The sequence below is a fragment of the Tupaia chinensis genome, unplaced genomic scaffold (genome assembly GCF_000334495.1).
Source record: "Tupaia chinensis unplaced genomic scaffold, TupChi_1.0 Scaffold145685_1, whole genome shotgun sequence".
Taxonomy (NCBI): domain Eukaryota; kingdom Metazoa; phylum Chordata; class Mammalia; order Scandentia; family Tupaiidae; genus Tupaia; species Tupaia belangeri.
This window is the reverse complement of record NW_006205542.1, coordinates 5549506-5571463: the sequence shown is the minus strand read 5'-3', so window position 1 is coordinate 5571463 and position 21958 is coordinate 5549506. Positions and strand designations below refer to the sequence as shown.

At 37.8% G+C, this 21958-nt stretch overlaps 1 protein-coding gene across 10 annotated transcripts in view; it reads right to left on the bottom strand.

Moving 5' to 3' along the window:
* The window catches only part of MYO6 (myosin VI), a 109179-nt gene that overhangs the window by 17866 nt on the left and 69355 nt on the right, over positions 1 to 21958 (bottom strand). For 3 of the 10 annotated variants that reach the window (XM_027768235.1, XM_027768234.1, XM_027768237.1), the window contains exons 20-29: positions 16486 to 16616; positions 16316 to 16393; positions 14360 to 14489; positions 11697 to 11787; positions 10530 to 10680; positions 7621 to 7829; positions 6102 to 6180; positions 4799 to 4959; positions 2087 to 2125; positions 1664 to 1693 (exon numbers count right to left, since the gene is read on the bottom strand). In XM_027768235.1, the coding sequence (XP_027624036.1) occupies positions 1664 to 1693; positions 2087 to 2125; positions 4799 to 4959; positions 6102 to 6180; positions 7621 to 7829; positions 10530 to 10680; positions 11697 to 11787; positions 14360 to 14489; positions 16316 to 16393; positions 16486 to 16616 (1099 nt within the window). The remainder of the gene's footprint in view (positions 1 to 1663; positions 1694 to 2086; positions 2126 to 4798; positions 4960 to 6101; positions 6181 to 7620; positions 7830 to 10529; positions 10681 to 11696; positions 11788 to 14359; positions 14490 to 16315; positions 16394 to 16485; positions 16617 to 21958) is intronic. The other 7 variants (XM_006168327.1, XM_027768242.1, XM_027768236.1 and 4 more) reach the window with 3 other exon arrangements.

Here is a 21958-nt window from a genome sequence, read left to right as displayed (position 1 = left end):
GGAGAGAGAGAAAGAGGCAAAGTAAGAATTCATGACCAGGCCACAATCCCTTCTCCTCCATTCTCCTCTTCTCAGGATGCACACACATGTGCCCAGAGGTGATTCTCAAGTTGCCAGTCTGGGACTCAAACTGTAAGGTAGGCATGTGGGATTCAGCTCCCTTAACCTCTATAGCCCCTGCTAGCCCTAAACTCAGGCTAATCTTGGTAAATGTCTTTAATTCTATTATCCCATCTCAAGGTTTCTGTCTCATCATCCAGAAGCACCTCTGGTTTTACCATCTCTTTCTCCCACAGCTTCCTCCACTTCTTTTCCCACAGGTTTTGAGGGAGTCCCTAGCCTGTCAAAGCACCTAACCCCTTGATCTGTCAATCATACAGAGATCAAGTATACCTCAATGCTACGATGGATGGCAATCCCTAGGGATGCACTATCTCGCCTGCCCTTTCATCAGGACATGCCGGCCTACACCGAGGATACCAGGTAGGAATGGCTACTGACCCAGCTGCTTTTTTCTTTCTGATTTTACCAAAACAGAAAAGACTGTTCTATATGTCAAGGCATTTAAATGCCTGACACAACATCTTATATCAATTTGCATTTCTTAGCACTCATGGTGACACTATATATAAGTAAAAACATCAGATCACTTGACTATGTCTTCTGCTACAGTTACACACAAGCATTTTAATACTAAAATTAATGTTTTATTATAAACATCCTTTTATTTCACCTTTACATGTATTGTATGAAAAGAACTATTTATGTAGGTTGCATCATTTATAAAACATGTGTTAGCAGTACTGTAGTATTCTAGAGTTGAAATCATCATTATAAAAAGTATAGTTATCTTTAACACTGTTAAAATTAGACATATGTAGGTATGTTTCCAAATGTTTATCTATGTAGTATATTTAAAATATATGCAAAATATACTTTCTATTCCAAGTGTTATTTGGATCCTCTCTGTGGATTTTCATAACAAAAAGATGCATTAGCACCACAATTAGCATGACATATGTAACTTCAGATTATAATCTATTTTGAATATTAGTAGAACGAACTAGCACATATACTAGAAACTAAATATTTTATTTATTCTTATTATATCTCCACACCTGTTCCTATAAAGATTTAAGGTAAGAGAAGGTTTAAAATGCACAAAACAGGGGCCAGCAGGTGGCGTGGAGGCTAAGGCACTGGATTCCACTTGGCCAGCTATGCTGTTGGAGTCCCAGAATTGGTAGCCTGAAAATCACAGCAGGCATGTGTGCATGCATGCCCAAAATGTCGAGGGGAGACTGGAGGAGAAAAGATGATGGTGTGGCCATTTTTCCTTGGAGCTGATTTTTCACCACCAGTACCCACTGCTCTGTCTCTCTCTGGAAAGCATACGTGCTTTAAAGCAAAAAAAAAAAAATTTTAATTAAAAACACACGAAACAAAATGGGTATTAAGATTTAAACAAAGGAAACAAATTATGAACTACTATGATTAAGCACAAAACAGAAGCATTAAAATTTTCCTAGGCAAGAAAAAAATGAATTATATCATTCTCTTTGTATAAAAGGAAATAATCTAGAAGTTACTCCAATGAAGAAACCATATCTCTCAAAAAGTATCCATAACCTATTTTTAAAGAGGCAATGGGAAATGAACATACGGTGTTATTTTGGATCTTGCGTCATCATTTCTGTGAAAATAATACATTTTAATTAATATCATAACCAATTCCAAATTAGATAAATTTGGACCGTGCAAATTTGTGCTTTATTTCGCTCGTTGATTTTAAAAACTGAATTATCTTTAATCTGCATATAGAGTATACTCAGAATTTTAATATATTTTTTAAATCTTCATTAGAAGTTATTAGAAAAGAATAAATTAAAGGCACATTATAAAAATTAAACCACAAACACATCATAGCTGGATAGAAAAGTTCATATAGTGTGATGTTTGTATTTCATTGGATCTGAATACTACAATTTCAGGTAATTTGAAACCATCACATGCAACACAGATCATATGTGTAATTGATTGAGATTATATCTTAAAACATAATACATATGAAGAAAACAATCCTTACTTAGAAATCACTGGGTAGGAATCCAAGCTGGAAAAGTAACTTAAAATTGTTTATTGCAGCAGAATCCTTTCACATAATTTATAGCACATCATTGAACCCAAAAACAACATTTTTCACACTACATATTAAGAATCATCACTCACAAACTTGTTATAGAAAGAATTTACTGCTAACGAAGGTAAAATAAATGTTCAAAAATGTTTAGTTATAGCTCACAGAATAAGAGAACTCACACTCACAAATCTGTTACAGAAAGAATTCAGTGCTAACAAAGGTAAAATAAACATTCAAAAACAGTTATAGCTCAGAGAATAAAACCATCAAACGCGAAGCAAATCTGTACAGAACACCATCCATAACGGAGTGCTTCATTGCTGTAGAGTGTAATATAGTCAGGAAGTGCAGGGGAGAGGAGCTCAGGTCAAGGAAAGCTTCGCGGAAGAGAGCAGACTGAAAGGTTTTGAAAAGACGTTCCAGACCTTAGGGCTGTCCCAAAGGAGAACTAAAACTAATTTCTCTGGCGACATCTGCATCCGTGTGCTTATTACAATAGTACTCACAATAGCCAAGAGAGGCAGTCAACCTAAGTGTCTACCCATGGATGAATGGATATAGACAATGTGATACCCGCGCGCGTGCACACACACAGAACATTACTCAGCCACAAAAGGAGAATAAACTCTCTCATCTGTAGCAACATGGGTGGTGGTTACAGATGGGAAGGGAACAGTGGAGGTAGGGACAGAGAGAATGGTTACGGGGTACAGAATTTCAGAAAGCCAGGAGGAATAAGTCCTAGTGCTCTGTAGCATAGCAAGGTAACTGTTAAGAATAATTAAATTATTCATTTAATTAATTCTATTTTGAGACTATATGTCTCAAAATAGAAGAGACCCTGACACAAAGAAATGATAAATATTTGAGGTGATGATGGATCTGCTAATTACCTTGATTGGGTCATTACCCATCGTATTCATATACCAAGAAAACTCACACAGAACCCAATAAATATATAGTTATCTTGGGCAAGCTAAGAGGTTTAAAAAAAGCTAACTCTTCTACTGTTCATGATATCATGGCTTGACTACCTCATTACTAGGTGGTCCCTTCTGCTTATGCTAAGTCACAGGCAGACTGCCATTTACATTGCGAGTCCCAAATAGCCCACTCCTTCTAGAGTCTCTCTAGTCTTCAAGAAGTACACCTGTGAAGATGGGGAGGCGTCCTCATCTGAACCACCACTTTGTACACAGTATACGGAATGACACTGGATATAGCTTAATACTTCAAATGCTTAAACACAAAGTTTGGCAATGAGCACCGATAATGACCCCATTAATAAGTCTCTTAAAAACACTGCCATAATGAAGCCAGCTAGCGGTCAAGAGCAGTGCTTCCTCAGCAGGGACAGCAGCTGTAAGAGCTTGGTTGGATTAAGAGCAGGGCCTAGCTGCTAAATCCCAGCCCTCTGACCAGCACTGATGGAAGGAACAGAACAGCAGCTGAGCTGAATCTGCATTTACACAATCCATAGCTGGGCTGAAGCATTAATAAAAAGCACAAATACTGGATTCAAACTCAAGAGTTTAATTATTATTATATCTTTGGTTTGTGCAAGTCTGTCCAGTTTATTTACAATATAACATACTTTCACATACAACTCAGACCCCAGTCTCCCAAAATAATCACTAGGAAAAAATGAGAAGGGACCTTAACATACACTTCTCCCTATTTTTGTTTTCAGCGAAATAAAATCTGACAATTTGAGTTGTAATTGCCTTGCAATTTGAACCCAGGTTTTTTTCCTTTTGCAGGGAAATAGCTCCATCTAGTGGTTATACCATACTATGTCACAAACAGTGCTCTGGAATTCTGAAAAACATGGTTACATATATGTGCCTCTCAGTACACACACACATCTATCCATACACACTTCAAACTATTTTTGCTTTGTTTTTTTGCAAGGAAATAATCAAAATAAGTAATGCTTCTACATTTAATAATTTTTGAATGAAAAAATATTAAAACCTTCCTGCAACATTCAATAATTTTTGAACAAAAAATATTGAAACCTTCCTGCAACATTTAATAAGAATTTCCATATTCCTCTATTCTCCAGTATAGTATTTAGAGATAATTCAGACTCCTAGGGAATAAGATTATTTCAATGTAATTAAGTCTCCTTCTTAGAAAGGGAAATTCATTTATCCTGAGACAGATTGGGAGTGGTAATAAATTTCTACTCATTTCAAGTGTTAGGGTGCATGACACAACTACAAAAAAAAAAAAAAAAAAAAGTCTGACACTAGAAAAAATAAAGAATCCCAATCTCGAATGTTAAATTGAATATATAATAGTCACTGACTCCTATTCCAGTGTGTGATGACAGGTATTTGGAAATCAGGTATCCACTTAAAATACAATATTCTTGACAATTTCAGAGTAAAGATTGAGAAGTTTTCTTAACAAAGTACTCATTAACTGAAATTTTAAATCTTATTCTTCCACAGTTTAACAATTTGATGAAAAAATCAGTTGTTTCCTTTACTTGGGTATAAATGTAGACGCAAATAATTTTAAAATCATTTTACTTCAAATATATCAGGACCTAAACAGTATGATTTTCTCCTATCCTCTTCCCTGTGGAGATGAGAACAAGAGGTGAAGAAAGCAAAGGAGAGGGTGCTACACCCCACCCAGGGGGCCCAGTACCTCCGGAGCGCTGGGTCAGCCTGGGCCTCGTCGCTGATGAGCTCAGCTTCACTCTGGGCAATCCTGAGGGCCAGCTCCCGGTCCCTGCGCTCCTGCTCCAGCACTGCCTGCTGCTGGGATTCCTCCTCCCGCTGCCTGGCCAACTGCTCCTCCACTTCAGCCTGCCAAGGAAAGAAAGCCAGTTCACCTCCGGTTCTTCAATTGCTTAACTTGATCATTCCCATTATTATTTAAAATAAAGTGAATGAGGCCAGCAGATGGTGTGGTGCTTAAGACACTGATTCCATGTGGAAAACCAGTTTGAGTCCCTGACCAGCAGCTTGAAACTCAAACTGGCTGTGTGTGCATGTACCCAAAATTCTCAGAAGAGAATGGAAAGGGATTGTGGCATTACCATCCCCCTGGGGGGTGATTTCTCACTTTCTTTCTATCTCTCCAGCAAATACATTTACCCTATTGCAAAAATCTCTCAAGAAAAAAAGTAATAAAGTGAATGTATAACTCTCCATTCGAGCTACTAGGAAATACATATTGTTGAACTACAAATTTTTTCCGTCTGTTTTCTTCCATATTATGATTAATGCTTCAAACATATATCCCCATCTTTCTTCTTTCCCCAAATCCAAGAGGAGGTAAAAACAGAACAAAACAACAACAAAAAACACCATAGTTACATCATTCTGTCACTATCCCTAACATCATGAATACCCTAGGTATTGCATTAACACCAACACCTAGAAAAACAGAGATCAGGAATGTAAAATGCTGGTTATGCTTAGGATATATTACCATAGTCAAGAAGAACAGAAACTCAAATACATGATTAATTATTCCCAGATACAGGACTTTGTAAAAACTGGAGGTTGATAGACACCTTAAATCCTAACCTATTAATACCAGTATCTGCAACATTATAAAATAACATTTTAAAACATCAAAAGTGAATGTTTATCAGACTTTCCCCCAGGGTATATTAAAATACTAATTTTTATTGGACTAACTACAGTTTTAAAAGTTTTAGCATAAGTTAACTTGTATCATGTTCACAATTATTATTTATCCCATTCTAAAGAGAGAACACTGTGGCCCATAGTTAACTCAATGGGATGTACGAAATGTCACAATTTCTGTCACTGACAGAAATGTACTTCCCTGGCTCCAAAGCCCTTTCCACAACCACTCCAAAAACTGCATTGGTCTCTGGGATAAACCAGTGACAGCTTATTTGGTAGATCAAGATCTTGTTTTCACTTCTTTGGTAACTGTAGATTCTACTCTGGTAGAAATTCAGTCCAGTACTTACCTGAATACGTTTTTCATCATCTTCCCTTTTCTTTCTCTCTTCTTCTTCTTGTTTTCTCTTTGCTTCCATCTCAAGTTTCCTAATAACAAACAGAAAACTCTTCAAAAATTTAATTGAGAAGGAATCCTTCAGAAGGTAATCTAATTATTAATAAAGAAAGGTAAAGAATGGGATTCAATTAACCTCCTGGCCATATCATATACATCATGAACTTATTTTGAATACAATAAAATCTAACTATAACGACAGTAATTCTTCTTAAAACAGATCAAATTACAATCTATACTCTTCATTATCTCTAGATTAATTTGGTTATGAAGCCTTGCTGTAAGGTCCTAATTAAATGTGCTCTCTCTACTCCCTCTCCAACTAAATAATTTATATTCCTTCTGTCTATTCTACCATGGCAATCTTCCAAAACACTATCAGTTTTAAAACTGTAGAAAGGTTGAAAAGCCTTTTCTCTAGCTTCTAAAATAATATTTAAGTCATAGCTTAAAAAAAAAAGTTAAGAAATCCTCAAGTTTCACAGTCTAAACAAAATTCAAGTAACAGTTAAAATCATATTATGCAACTGTTATAAAATGAGCTTGCTTTCTAAAGTTTTAAATTTATTCTAAAATTAATGTATGAAAATAACAACACTCAGGTCAAGCTGTGTTGGCACACAAGTAACACCACAGCTTGGAAGGCTGGACGCTGCATGGCAGACACAGGTTCAGTTCCCCAGGCAACCTGAAGATGCCAGGTCTGTAGTCTTGGCCAATGAGGAGGCTGGGGCAAGATGATAGAGACAAAGTGAGAGCCAAAAGCCCGAGTCAGAAACACCTATCTCTGTCTATCTCCTATTTCCTTTCTCGTACTTGCCCATAAAGGAAAACAGGAAGATTCACACATACAGGCACACGCATTTAGTTTTCAAATAGTTATTAACAGCCATCAATACCGAGAATTCTCTATTCTAGGACGAGCTGGTATACATTGTGCAGTTCTAGTCCTGGACCCAACGGATTGGAAAACACACCAAAAGCATATGTAAGAGTGGGACCAGCAGGTGGCGTAATGGCTATGTCGCTGGACTCCCATGTTGTCGACCACAGTTCTAGTCCCAAACCCAGTGGTTTAAACTTACGCTGGGCACACGCACATGTGTGCCCAAGATCCCAAGAGGAGAATGGAGGAGAAGGGATTGCGGTATGGCCATCCCCCCTGGGGAGGGGGTAATTTCTCGCTTTCTGTCTCTCTGTCTCTCTCTTTCTGGCAAGCACACATGCCCTATAGCAAAAACCTCTCAAAAAAAAAAAATGCATTTGCAAGGGCATACTCTAAATCCCAAGAGGAGAATGGAGGACAAAAGATTGTGGCCTGGCCAATACCATGGAGGGGGTACTTTCTCTCTCTTTCTCTTCCTGTCTCTCTATGGCAAGTGCAAATGCCCTATAGCAATTTTTTTTTTAAAAAAAGGAATTCTATATTCTGCTAAGTTTCTAATTCAAAGAAAACAATATAAATGCCTTACATTCGTCTTTCTTCCTCCTCCTTTCTTCGACGTTGTTCATCTTCCTCACGCCTTTTTCTTTCTTTTTCCATTTCTTCTTGAATACGCCTCAGCCTTTCTGCTTCCTCTTCCTGTTGTTTTTTTTTCTGTAATGCACTGAGGAGTTGCTCTGAGCTTTTAACTAGTGCATCATATTCTTTCTGTATTTGTTCCCTTGTCATCATAGTAGACTTAAAAAAAAATAATAAACATGTACTTCCAAAGTTATCTCTAATACGAATATACTTAATACTACTAAACTGTATGCTTAAATATGGTGAAGATGATACATTTAATATCATATGTTTTCTACCACAATTTTTTTTAAAAAGGGACCGGCAGATGACATAATGGTTATGTCTCTGCACTTCCACATAGTCAACCGTGGTTCAAGTCATGGACCCAGTGGCTTAAAATTCACGCCGGACACTTGTGCATGTGTGCTCAAAATCCCAAGAGAAGGGACTGCAGCATGGCCATCCCCCCTCAGGAGTGATTTCTAACTTTCCATCTCTCTCTATCTCTCTGGTGAACACATGCACCCTATAGCGAAAATCTTTCTTTAAAAAAAAAAAAAAAAAAAGCTATCTCTCAGGCCAGTCTCAAAGCCTAGTGATTAACAGAGCTGGCTCTCACATGGCTGAGCACAGTCTAAATCCCAGTCCTGGTGACTTGAAAAACACAAAGTTCACATATTTATGTCTCCAAAATCCCCACAGGACTGCAAAATGGAGGAAAAGGGATTGAAATGTGATCATGCCAATTGGGAGGTGCTTTCTTGTGACACAAGTCTACAACCCTCTACCAATTAAAAAAAGAAAGTTATTATGCCACACAAATATTTGACTCTGATTTCCTATCAATTACATAACCAAATGTTAGAGCGTACTGCAGACAAAGTAATATATTGCTGTTTTAAAAATATTTTAACAGATAATTACCTAATTCAGCCAGTGTTTACTACTCTTTAATAATAATGTTCAAATATTGGGTCATCAGAAAAATTCATGATGTATTTTTGCATAGAAGACCAGAAAAAAACATCGTGACTTTGCCAAAAACCTAACAGTACCTAGAGAACATTTAAGAAATTACTAACTATAGGGACCCACAGATGGTGTAGTGGTTATGTTGCTGAACTCCCACATAGTCGACTGTGGTTGGAGTCCCAGTGGCATAAAATTCATGCCAGGCATGTGTGCATTTGTGCCCAAAGCCCTGAGAGGAGAATGGAGAAGGGACTGCAGCGTGGCCATCCCCCTCAGGAGGTGATTTCTTGCTTTCTGTCTCTCTGTCTCTCCAGTGAGCACATACAGCAAAAATATCTCTCTTAAAAAAAAAAAAAAAGAAGAAGAAGAAAAGAAAAGAAATTACTAACTATATCCAAAATTGTTGGACAACTTTCCTAAATAAGTCTTCAAAAACTGTGTTGGCCCAGCCATGGTGGTGTATGCCAGGCCGCCAGGATGGGACCACTTGTAACCAGGTAATTCCTTATCAACCTGAAGGCCGAGCATGATCTATTCGTAATCCCAGAGATCCAGGAGAAGAGTTAGGAAAATTAAGAGCCCAAGGCTGGCCTGGGCAAAATAGGGAGATTCTGTCTTCAAGAAAAACAAAGTGGCTGGGTTCAATTTAACTGACAATGGTACCACATAGATGGTCCTTGATAGACTTATAAGCTAGGTTTATCTATAGCAGCTTCATTCTTTCCCTCATTGTTTTCCTCCTTGCTGCCTCCAAGATTTACCATAAAATGTCTGTAGAAAACATGATAAATGCTCACTTTAACTGCACTGACTTATGAAACTGAGGAAAAAACACTGAGAATCTGAAATATGACTGCGAAAAAGATATAAAGAGATAGATTTTATGTGATTAAAAAGACAAGCATATAGAAAAAAGATTTCAATTCTAATAATAAAATAAATAAAGAACAAAATAAAAAGAAGCCTTTTTGGGGACCAGCAGTTGGTGTAATGGCTATGTCGCTGGATTCCCACGTAGTTGACCGCGGTTCGAGTCCCAGATCCGGTGGCTTAAACTCACGCTGGGCGCGTGTGCATGTGTGCCCAAGATCCCGAGAGGAGAATGGAGGAGAAGGGATTGCGGCGTGACCATCCCCCCTGGGGGGTGATTTCTCGCTTTCTGTCTGTCTCTGTCTGTCTGGTGAGCACACGCGCCCTATAGCAAAAAAAACCTCTCCAAAAAAAAAAAAAAAAGAAGCCCTTTTGTTCCCTACAGAATTGAGAAGAAAATAAACTGCTTTGACAACAATTAAATAAACTGTTACAGCCTCTATGGAGATCATGTATTAACATGGTCAAGGTATATACTGATAGAGATACAAAATTAAATGTACTTGTAAGACCTATATAAAGATTTATGGGTGTAAAATAAGACTGAAAAGGGAATACAAAATAGTGTAATAGTCATAAAGTGAAAAGATTAAGGATTTTTGGTGGTTTTCTCCAAATGTCCCATAATTATATTATTTTTATCATTTAAAAATTATTTTCTAAAAGTAGAAAAGCATAAAACAAACTAAAATAATCTGTAAAATAATCTGCACTACATCTTTGTCAGTAATAATTATGCAAAAGCTTAGCAACAGAGTATTGTATTTTAGTTACTACTGGGGGGTATGTATTTCTTAGCAACAAATAAAATTTATGTAAAAATAGTCTTTTTTCTTTTTGCCATGAAAATGTTCAAACACAGGGTAGAGTAGAGACTAATAGAATGAGCATCAACTTGCTGCCATTGGAATTCAACATTTGTGAACATTTTATGCGCTTAAAAAATAAGGATATTTTTGCTATACAATTTCAATATTAATAAGATATAAAATTATATAAAAAGTCTAAATTATTCTGGTTAAAATAACATACCTTAATTTTGGCCATCAAAGCATCAATGGAAATTTCAAGATCCTTGATCTGTTTATTCATCTCTGGTTTTCCATCTTTCAATGCACTTACTACTTCATTAAATTTATCAAGTCGTTTTTTCAGTGTGCCCACCTTAACCAGCCCGTCAATACTGCAAAGGTAATATACTTCATCAGAGTTTAATTTCAACCATTTCATGCTCTAGGTAGATTTTTTTCATTAGCAAAATCCTAAACAGTATTGCTACACAGGATATTCCCTTTTGTTTCTAATATCATTCATTACTCATTTTCAGATCGTTTGTTGAAGGTAAAATAATCAAATATGAGTGTAAATGACATTAGTGTCTTTTAAAAGGACTGAATCCCATATTTGGACTGAGAACTGTAAGAATTCAAATTATAGAAGTTATCTAATCTCTTTGCAAAAGTGTTACTGATCAAAAAAGTATTCAAACATGCAAATTTAAAGTCTACATTAACAATTAAAGAGTCAAAGGAGAAACAGACTACACAGACAGCAAGAGAATATAATTTCTACAGATAATCTTAAAAATCACAGTCAAGGGGAACCAGCAGTTAGCGTAATGGCTATGTCACTGGACTCCCATGTAGTTGACCGCGGTTCACGTCCTGGACCCGGTGGCTTAAAACTCACGCAGGGCACGTGTGCGTGCGTGCCCAAGATCCCGAGAGGAGAATGGAGGAGAAGGGACTGCGGCGTGACCATCCCCCGTAGGGGGTGATTTCTCGCTTTCTGTCTCTATGTCTCTGTCTGTCTGTCTGGCGAGCGCACGTGCCCTATAGCAAAAATCTCTCTCAAAAAAAAAAAATTACAATCAAAATATTAAGATTTTTAAAAAACAATAACTTGACATTACCAATAAACTCAAATCACTAAATTAGAATAAGAGCTACTTTGAACCATTAATTCCAACCTTTCATAGTGTCCACATTTTTGCAAATTACTTCAAATGCTTTCATAGACTAGAACAAGCAGTGAAGAAATGAATGAATGAATTTCAAATAAATATTACAAATAACAGTAATATTTCACTTGAAAAATGAGAAATTCTGAGTATCCAAACTGTTCTTTATCATGACTTTAGTGGTGCATTATACTAGGGTAATTAGATTTTATAGGATTCTTTACTACTATTTATCTTACCGAGGTTTGTGTCTCCTTTTGCAAAGCCACATTCGAATAGTTTTTTGCATTTTAATGCAGGCTTCAGCTCGATATTTTATTTTATTTTTCACTATGTGTAAGGGTAAAATGAAATGAGAGAAAGTTATTCCATTTAAATGGAATATGTAATACAGAAAAGAGAAAAACACTCATTTCCACAAAGCAATTCTTAAGAAGCACAAACTCTTGATGCACATATACCAGACATCAAAATCAGCAATTTAAACATTTCTTTAATTTCTTACATGGCTTAAAAATAAAAACTATAGCATGCATATGGCTGGTTTTTTATTATACACATTATTTCCTCATTTTGCTACACAACTATTTCCCAAATTGTCCTAGGCAATATTATTCTAAAAATGTGAACAAGTTTGTCTTTTAAAAAATTATTCATATGTCAAATAAGTTTAGAAAAAGCTAAAGACTGTATGCTCTTTTGGAGATTCACAATGAATATACTGAGTGAGCCTTCTGAGAAACCTGCAGTAAAGGAACCTAGTTAACTTTGGTTACCCAGCATTTCCTAGAGTCATCTGACCTGGAAACTTTCTTCAGAGCTTCCCATTAACACCTGCAAAGATCCGGTCTGTATATGAGAATCTCAGCACCACTGCATGACCCAGGCCACAAACGGGTGGTAAAGAACAGATAATTTTAACACAATGTGTTTTCTATCATAACACAATGTCTAAAGCTGAAAACACTGAAGTACAGTGACAAATATGCTTATATTTTACTTGGGAAATGACAGGGAAAAGAGCTTCTCTTTTTTTTTTTTTTTTAATTTATTTATTTCTGGTCTTGTTTTTATGTGAGAGAGAGAGAGAGGGGGAGAATACCCAGAAAGAAAAAGAGAGTTTTGTTTATTTTTTTAATTGCCAGAGGGCATCTGTGCTCAACATAGAAAAACATACTGAGAAAGATAGAAGAGGAAGTACCCCCCACTCCTCGAGTGGGGCACAGTCACACCACAATCTTCTCCATTTCTCCATCCCATTAGGATTTGGGGCACATACCTGCACAAGCATGGCATGTTTCTCAAGCCAGCAGGGCAAGGATGTGACATGTGGTCACAGTCACGTGGGATCCAACTCCCTGAATCACTAGGCTACAGGGCTGCCTGAGACAAAGGTATTTTTGAGTCTTATCAAGATCCTCCTGCCCCAGCCTCCCAGTCAACGAGGACCAGCATCACGTGCCACCACATCCAGCCTGCTGGGTTGGGCAGGAAGCACACCTGGTCCTCCTGCTCAGCTCAGCCACTGCGCAGCAGGTTCCTCTGGTTAGTGGGAGGAATAGAGAGCTTTTTGCCTTTATTACAGTTTTCTTTTTCATCTATATTCACAATTTTCTAATAAAAGTCTTCAATAATCTTTGTTTGCACGGTTCCTTTTCATTAGCCCAAAGGAACTTTATTTTTTTTAATTAATAAGGAACAATTAATTGAATTATTTTCATGTGCTCAACACTATTTCGGGTTCTTTGGTGAGAATGGGGGCTGCAAATGTAAATTAAGTTCCAACAATTTAATGTTTGCCATAGATCTCAGGTAACCCTAAAATATCCCACCCTCGCCCTTGATTTGGGTCAAATGGAAGCAGTCGCTGTGACCTGGCAGTAACGTACACAACAGCAGCTCAGTCCAGTGTGTCAATGAACAGGGTCTACAATAGGAGTGGTAGGAGAGACTTAAATGGGAAGTTAAACTGAGACCACATTTTACATGACCTTCAAAGACATTCTAAGGTCAGCAGGTGGCATAAGGGTTAAGGCACTGGATCCCACACAGCCAACCAAGAAGTCTAAATCCTGGATCTGGCAGCTTAAAAATCACACTGTGCACATGTGCGTGCATGCCCAAAACCCCAACAGAAGACTGGAGGAGAAGAGACTGTGGCATGGCCATCCCCCTGGGGTGATTTCTCTTTCTCTCTCTCTGACAAGCACATGTACCCTATGCAAAACAAAACAATAAAAAATAAATAAATAAAAAACAAAGACACTCTAAGAATTTAGAGCTTAACATCGACTAAAGGAAAGTCATAGAGGCTTTGGGGTTAGAGAGAAGACTCTGAGAAGCAGTAAAACCAATTTGGGAGCTACTGAAGTTATTATGCAAATGTAGAAATGGGAAATTGCTAGGCACTGCCAATCAAAAGGGAAAAATGTACAGTATTTGGAGGAGAAATTAATAGAATTTTGTGACTGATAAGATTTCAAGGATAAGAGAGACAATTACAATCTTGAAATTTCTGGCACATGTATTGTAGATGCCATACAGATGAAAGAGAAAAGATCTGGTTTAAGTCTGAGGACACTGGGCGATGGTGTTGAGAGTGGTGAAGGAGACAGACAAAAGGCCGCTAAGTTCCATTCTTTAGGGCACAATGAAATTCATACTCCTCTTACACATTCAGATAGGAAAATAAGTGTATTCTCAAACAAAACTTAAAGTCAGTCTACAAGTATCAGTTTATCCCATACTACATTTGAGGTGCCGCTTGAACTAGGGATACAGCATGAACACCAGCTGCAGCTCCTGGTGCCCACCATTCACCTCCAAGATGGCTTTGCAACGTTCCACAAACCATATTACTCCCAAAGCAACAAAAGACCTCTCTGTGGGAGAAAATACCTACGTTTGATGACAGACAGTGAGCACCACTGAACTTTCTTCCAACGACTGCAGACCAGCCACTGGTTGACTCTTTTAACCAACTCTGCGAGGTGGTCTGGATCAGACTTCATAATCTGATCAAATTCAGCAAACTAGGAAGTAAAGCACATACAGTGTTTTTAGTATCAGTAGTATCAGTATTAAAGGATAAAGGTGTTTAAACAGAGGCACAAAATAAATAGAATTCAAATGAAAAAAATCTAACTTTCTGAAAATGGTCACGTCAATTATGCAGGCACGTTTTGGTGGAGTATACAACAAACCCAACACACTTAGCCACTCTGTTGCCTTTCTCTTCCATCCTTCAGCATCTTTCTTGGGGGGAGTAGGGCCACCACCCAAACTACCCTGTGTCTGTCCTCATTTACATTTTGGAGATAAGAAATTGCTACCAAAAGAGAAACAATACAAACGAAATAGCTATTGGGTTATTAATGAATAAAATGTATGAATTCTACTATTTACCACCAAATTCCATAATGATTTTATACTAAATACCCTATTATTATATTAAGGATGTCAAACACCAATCAATATAACAACTTATCAAAATTAAAGGTAATATCATAAATAAGATTAAAGATCTTTAAACTTTTTTAGAAGAATTACTTAATTTTATTTATTCATTAATTTATTTCAATTCTGATCAGAGAGAGACACAGAGAGAGAGAGGAAAGTGAGAAAGCAAGCCACTAGGTCTGGGACTCGAACCATGGTCAGCCATGTAGGAGTGTCCAGTGCCCTAACCACCACGTCACCTGCTGGCCCCAAAGATCCTTTTTTGCTTAGGCTTTCAACAAATCCTTCTGACTAAATTTTCCAAAGGTAAAAAAAAAAAAAAAAAGTGCTTTCTCTATCCTGCTATTAATTCTTAACAATTACTATGGTTCTGAAATAACAGAACTGTTGAGTTTAATGATAAATAGGTATGATAAAAGTTAAGCCAATATAAGCAGCTATACATTCTTTTTTCTTAATTTATTTTTCTTTTATAGAAAATGTATGGGCTCTCTGCAATAAAAATATTCACAATAGGGGCCAGCAGGTGAATGGCAGAGTGCTAGACTCCCACATGGCCAACTACTATTCAAATCCCAGACCTAGTAGCTTACTTTCTCACTTTACAACCCCCCCTCTGTTTCTCATTGGTAAAATTAAAAATAAATAAATAATAATAAACAAAATAATTATTTAAAAAAATATTCACAATAAAGTACATCCATTGGTAATGCATACCTACATTTCATCCCATGCCCCCAGTAAAAACTCCAATCTAATTTCCTCTACCTTACACATTTCATACTCTAGTAGAACTTGTTTTCACAAAAAAGACTCAAAAGTACTCTAAAATATCAATCACTGAAGATTACATTGATATGTTTTTGAAAAACTTTCAACTTTATATAAATGGTTGTATTTTTCTTTTTTTTAAAAAAAGATTTTTTTCCATTTTATTTATGCATTCATTCATTTTAATTTGACTAGAGAGAGGCAGAGAGAAAGAGTGAGAAAGTGAGAAAGCAAGCCAGCAGGTCTGGGATTCAAACCATGGTTGGCCACGTGTGAGTGTCCAGCATCTTAGCCACCATACCACCTGCTGGTCCCCAAAAATTGTTGTATTTTTCTGATCAACCTTTATTTAATTAAAAATGTCATTAGAACAACATTATGATTCAAATATTTCAAAGCTTAATGGAATTATAAAATTACATAGAGATTTACACATTATATACAGAAGTTTACACATTATAAACTTCTCACAAGGAGGAAAGTGTGTGTGGTTACATGTATGCACATGTGCACATGAACTGTCATTAACTGTACAATTCAAGGATAACACAAATCACTAAATACTTACAGTTATTAACCCCAATCATCATATTCATGATATTAATTTCTAAAATAAGCATGTATTTACCTTGCCAGGTCTAAAAAATACTTTTGTTAATCCAAACTTGTAGTCAATTTCGTTTAAGCCTAAAGCTTTAAAAAGCGCCTGGAAAATAAAAGTTAGAAAGTTAAATACCAACCTGTAATTAATAGGAAAGAATTTATAGCTAAGAAATTTCAATTTGGGGGCAATTGTACCTTACAAAAGAGTCTTGGATCCAATCTTGCAAGTTTATCTGGCATGTACTTTTTATACATGTTGTAGAGTTCATGAAATGAAGCTCGAGATGGGAAACCACCCTGCATCAAGTCCAAAACAGACACCATACCTAAATTCATAAACAACAAAGATCACTGCTGATCACTGCATGGAAGTCCAGGATTGCTCGTGAGTGATCACACAGTTTTACAAATTAAAGTCTACGAAGGGGCAATTCATAGGAATTATCAGCATTTAAATATTACAAAGGAAATACCATATTTATACTCAGTATATCCCAACTTATCTATGACCTAAAACTACTGTAGTCAAGTTTCATCTAAAACCAGTATGACTAACCATTTCAGAGGCAAACACTTAGTCTCTAGAAAGCTCAAGTCTAGGCTGTATCTGCTGGAAACCTCTGTGTCACAGAGTACATAAGGTAAAAGCCTGCATTAGGACACTTCCAATTTTACAGTGAATGTTTAACAAGATATCCGATGGAGTGTCCAAAAAGCCCCCTCCCTCACATCTCTAAGAAACTTGTCTGTTGGGATGATGAGTCTACAAGATAACTATCTAATTTCAGCATAAGCATAATAAACTGGTAATCTGAACCTCACATCGATGCGAGCTTTTCAAGTCAAGGAAAGCATAAAAAGGGCACAGAAAGGATCAACAGCTATACATAACACCAGGACTCTGGTTTAGAAGACCAGGATTTCAGTTTCTGGAACTAGTCAAATAAATTGAGAAAATAAGATTATTCGATAAAAAGTGTTATGAAAAATGCCTAGCCATTTTTGTTACTCTGAGCATATACAGCTACTATAATTTTTAATACTAATTAATAAAACAAAACACATGAAGTCAATCATTCCTATGGGGGAAAGGGGGCAGGGAAGCTCCAAAACTAGACTTAGTTCCATGCTGTGCTTGGAAAAATAAAAGTAAGGTTTGGTGGGTATTGTCACTTGTTGCCTGATTATGGCAAATGAACAAGCATTCTTAGAAATGTTTGCACCCAGGAGGACCAGCAGATAGCATAATGGCTATGTCGCTGGACTCCCACATAGTTGACCGCAGTTCAAGTCCCAGATCTGGTGGCTTAAACTCAGGCCGAGCACGTGGGTGTGCGTGCATGCCCAAGATCCCGAGAGGGGAATGGAGGAGAAGGGATTGCACCATGGCCATCTCCCTGGGAAGTGATTTCTCGCTTTCTATCTCTCTATCTCTGTCTGTCTGTCTGGCGAGCACATGCGCCCTATAGCAAAAACCTCTCCAAAAAAAAGAAATGTTTGCACCCACACCTCCAAATCTCTTGGCTTGCCCTGTAGCTGCAAACTACGAACTGGCTACAGAAGTTCATTAAGATTTTCATGAGGCTCAACAAATTACCAAACCTATAACTGCTTTTCAAACACTTGAAGCAAATTTACTTTTTTTTTTTTTTAGGTTTCTTCCATAGGACATATGTGCTCACCAGATAAAGACAAACAGAGACTGGAAGAGGAAAAGGGGAAAATCACCCCCGCTCCAAGGGGGCTGGACATGTCACAATCCCTTCTCCATTCACCTCTTGACAGACATGCCACACACACAACGGGGTGATTTTCAAGTTATCAGTTCCAAGACTAACCACCGTCAGCCATGTAAGAATCCAGTTCTTTAACCACCACACCATCTGCTGGCGCCAAAACTAACTCAAGATCTTTGGAAGCTTAATAAAATTAAAATCACTAAGCTAAATAGTCTTCCTTCTAGAAATTACCATGATTTGACTCTGATTCTGGCTCTGGGAGTTTGGTGGGGGCTTTTGGTACAGAGCTAGCTGTTTATACTCAGAACCCCTCTTTGCTCCCACAGACTAGCAACACAGCACCAAGGTTACAGAAAACCCACCTTTTCTCACCTTCTACTCTGCCTGGGTATTGGCTGATCAGAAGATAGTAATTTTAGTAAAAGGTGTATTAGTTAATTATCCTTAAAAACATTTTTTAAATGGAAATAGAAAGGTAAAGTAGAATCTAAATCTTAGACATCTTTATTTCAGAAAGCTACATATTTTTATTTCTATCAATTATTGATCTTTTTTTCTCATTTTCTAGCTATATCAATGGAACCAATTCTATATCATTATATTATATTACTTAAAATGATATCATACTATAACATTATTAGTGTTAAGACTTTAAAAATCAAAATATCATGAATTGGTATTGTCCTTAAACTCTCAACATATCCTAATATGTTGAAATACACTGCCTAGTGGGGACAGCAGGTGCCATGGTGGCTGAAGTGCTGGACTCTCACAGGACCAACTGAGGTAGAGTCACAGACCTGGCAGTTTGCTTTCTCATTTTTCTCTCTCTCTCTCTTTGGTCAAATTAAAAAAATAATAACAAATAAAATTATATAAATAAATAATTCTTTTTAAAAAATAAAATGTAATTCAAACTAAAGTATCAATAAGCCCATTCTTTGCTAATCTAATAGCATAGCTAGCTAAATCTATTGGGTTGTAGGATAGTAATGATACATTTTTGCACAGAAACACAGAAAAATATGCCATGACTTTCTGACAACCTAATACTTGACTTGCCAAGACACTCAGTGCTCACGTAAGAAATCAGTAAGTTACTATAGTAAGCTGAGCAAATCCTAAAGGGAAATTTAAATAGGAAAAAAGCCAAACTTGAAGTAGTAACACTATTTTGTAAAATTTCTAAAATATGTCTCTATTTTATGTAAGAACACAGATGACATGAACTCCTTAATTTTCTAGTATTTGTTAGAAATCATATCAGATAGAGGCCAGCAGAGGGCGTAGTGGTTATGTCACTGAACTCCCACATGGCTGACAGGGGTTCCAGTCCCAGACCTGGTAGCTTGAATATCATGCCAGGAGTGTGTGTGTACATGCATGCCCAAGATCCCAGGAAGAGAACAGAGGAGAAAGGATTGCAGGATGACCATCTCCCTTGGGGGGCGGGGGGGGTAATTTTTCACTTTCTCTCTCACTGTCTGTCCATCTCTCCCTCCCTTCCTCTCTCCCCCAGGTGAGCACATGCTACCAAAAATCTATTAAAAAAAAAAAAAAAAGAAAGGAAGGAAGGGAGGGAGGGAGGGAGGGAGAGAGGGAAGGAGATGAAATGAAACGGCCAGCCAGTGGTGTGGTGATGAAGGTGGCTGGATCCCACATGGCACACCATGCAATTTGAGTTCTGAGCCCAGCAGCTTGGAAAACATGCCTGTGCATGCCCAAAATCAAAAAAGAGGAGGGAGAAGTGCAGGAGAAGGGACTGCAGCATGACCTTCCCACACACTGGGGTTGCTTCCTCACTTCCCCATCCCTCCCTCTCTTTCTCTCTGGAGGAGTGCACATGCCCTCTGGCAAGTTTAAAAAAAAAATCCCAAATAAATCTTCATATCTGCTAGATTGTGCATTTCATTCAACAAATATTTACTGAGTCTACTATATGTCAGTGGAGCAGGGTTATGTTTGCAAACCAAAACGGATACAATTCCTGCCCTCACAGGGCTTATAAATTAGAGGGGGGAATTAAATTATTACACAAATACATATAAAAGTTATAATTCAGCAGTAAAAAACATGATCAGAGATCAACTGTAAAGTGACAATTATGAACACATATGAATAATAGAAATATATTGGGACCAGCAGTTAGCGTAATGGTTATGTCACTGGACTCCCACGAAGTCGACCGCGGTTCGAGTCCCAGACCCGGTGGCTTAAACTCATGCCGGGCGCGTGTGCATGTGTGCCCAAGATCCCGAGAGGAGAATGGAGGAGAAGGGATTGCGGTGTGGCCATCCCCCCTGGGGGGTGATTTCCTGCTTTCTGTCTCTCTGTCTGTCTCTGTCTGTCTGGCGAGCGCACGCATCCTATAGCAAAATCCTCTCCAAAAAAAAAAGAAAGAAAGAGTAGATATAAGAATACTTAGGAAACTATAGAAAAAAAAAAAAAGAGAGAGAGAGAAATGGTGATGACCTGGATTAGGGAGTACTAATGTAATTAGGGACTCCCTAGTGTAAGAGGGAATGTCAACAAGACTTGGGGAGATTCACACAGAGAAAACATGCATGTGCTGTCCAATACACTAGTCACTAGCCACATGGTATGTAGCTGTACTAGCCAGATAAGATTTTTTTCTTTTTTGATATGTGCCAGAGAGTGCATGTACTCACCAGAGAGAGAGAGCATGAGAAAGAGGCATGGTCATGATGCAATTCTTTTTCCTCCATCCATCCTTCTTTTCAGGATTTTAGGCACATATGTACACACACTAGACATGTTTTACAAGCTGCTGGGTCCAGGACTTGGACCACAGGGTCAGCCATGTGGGATCCAGCCATCTTAACCATCAGGTGATGGACTGGCCCCATATATAACTATTTTATATATATATATTTTTTTCATTCATTCATTTTATTTGTGAGAGTGTATTTACACACACGCACACAAAAGAGAGAAAAAAAGAAAATCAACTTCAATAGGATTTCATCAAGCCATCCAGCTGTCAAGATCTTAGGTGTGTGCACAAATACAACCACCAGTATGTTTCAGGTCAACCAGGCCAGGGATTCAAACCCACAGATGGCCAAGCGGCTTTTCTGGCATGAGAGTTCAGCATGCTACCAACTGAACCTCTGAGGCTAGGCCCTTAATTTAAATTTTAAAATTTTTAAATTAAATAAAATTTAAAATCCAGTATCTACAACATACTAGCCACATTTTACGTGCTCAATGGCTAAAAGTTCTAGTAAATACCACAGGGGATAACACAGATATTTCTATCATCATGAAAAGTTCTACTGGACAGTATTAACAGAATGCAAAGAAAAACAGGCCCTGAAAAACTAATAAATACCATCCAGGCAGATGAAGCTGAGCCTGCAGAGCCTTGGGAATGGCCAGAGCACTAAAAAGAAAAGTAGGGGCATATGCTGTTTTAGGAACCAAGAAAAGGATGTGCTGAAGGGTAGCCAGAGTCAAATGCTTGCTGTGAAGTCCACTAAGGAAAGGACTGCAAAATCATCAACTGATTCAGAATCAAAGCAATCACTGGGGGGCCTTATTAAGGTGGAAGCTGAATTCTCTTGGAACTCAGAGAGTGAATGGAAGGCAGGAAACAGAAAGCAAGCACAGACTATTCTTGGACGCCAGTAGATGGTATAGCAGTTACACTGCTGGATTCCCACATGGCTGACTGCAGTTCAAATCCTGGACCTGGTGGCCTGAAACTTATGCCAGTTGCATCTGCTTGAGTGCCCAAGATACCAGGGGGAGAATGGAGGAGGAGGGACCCTGCATGGCCATTCCCCCAGGAGATGATTTCTCACTTTCCCTCTCACTCTCTCTCTCTCCTGAGACAAAATGCGCTCTATGGCAACCCTCCCCCTCCGCAAAAAAAAATAGTAATAGACTACTCTTGATGAGAAAATGAA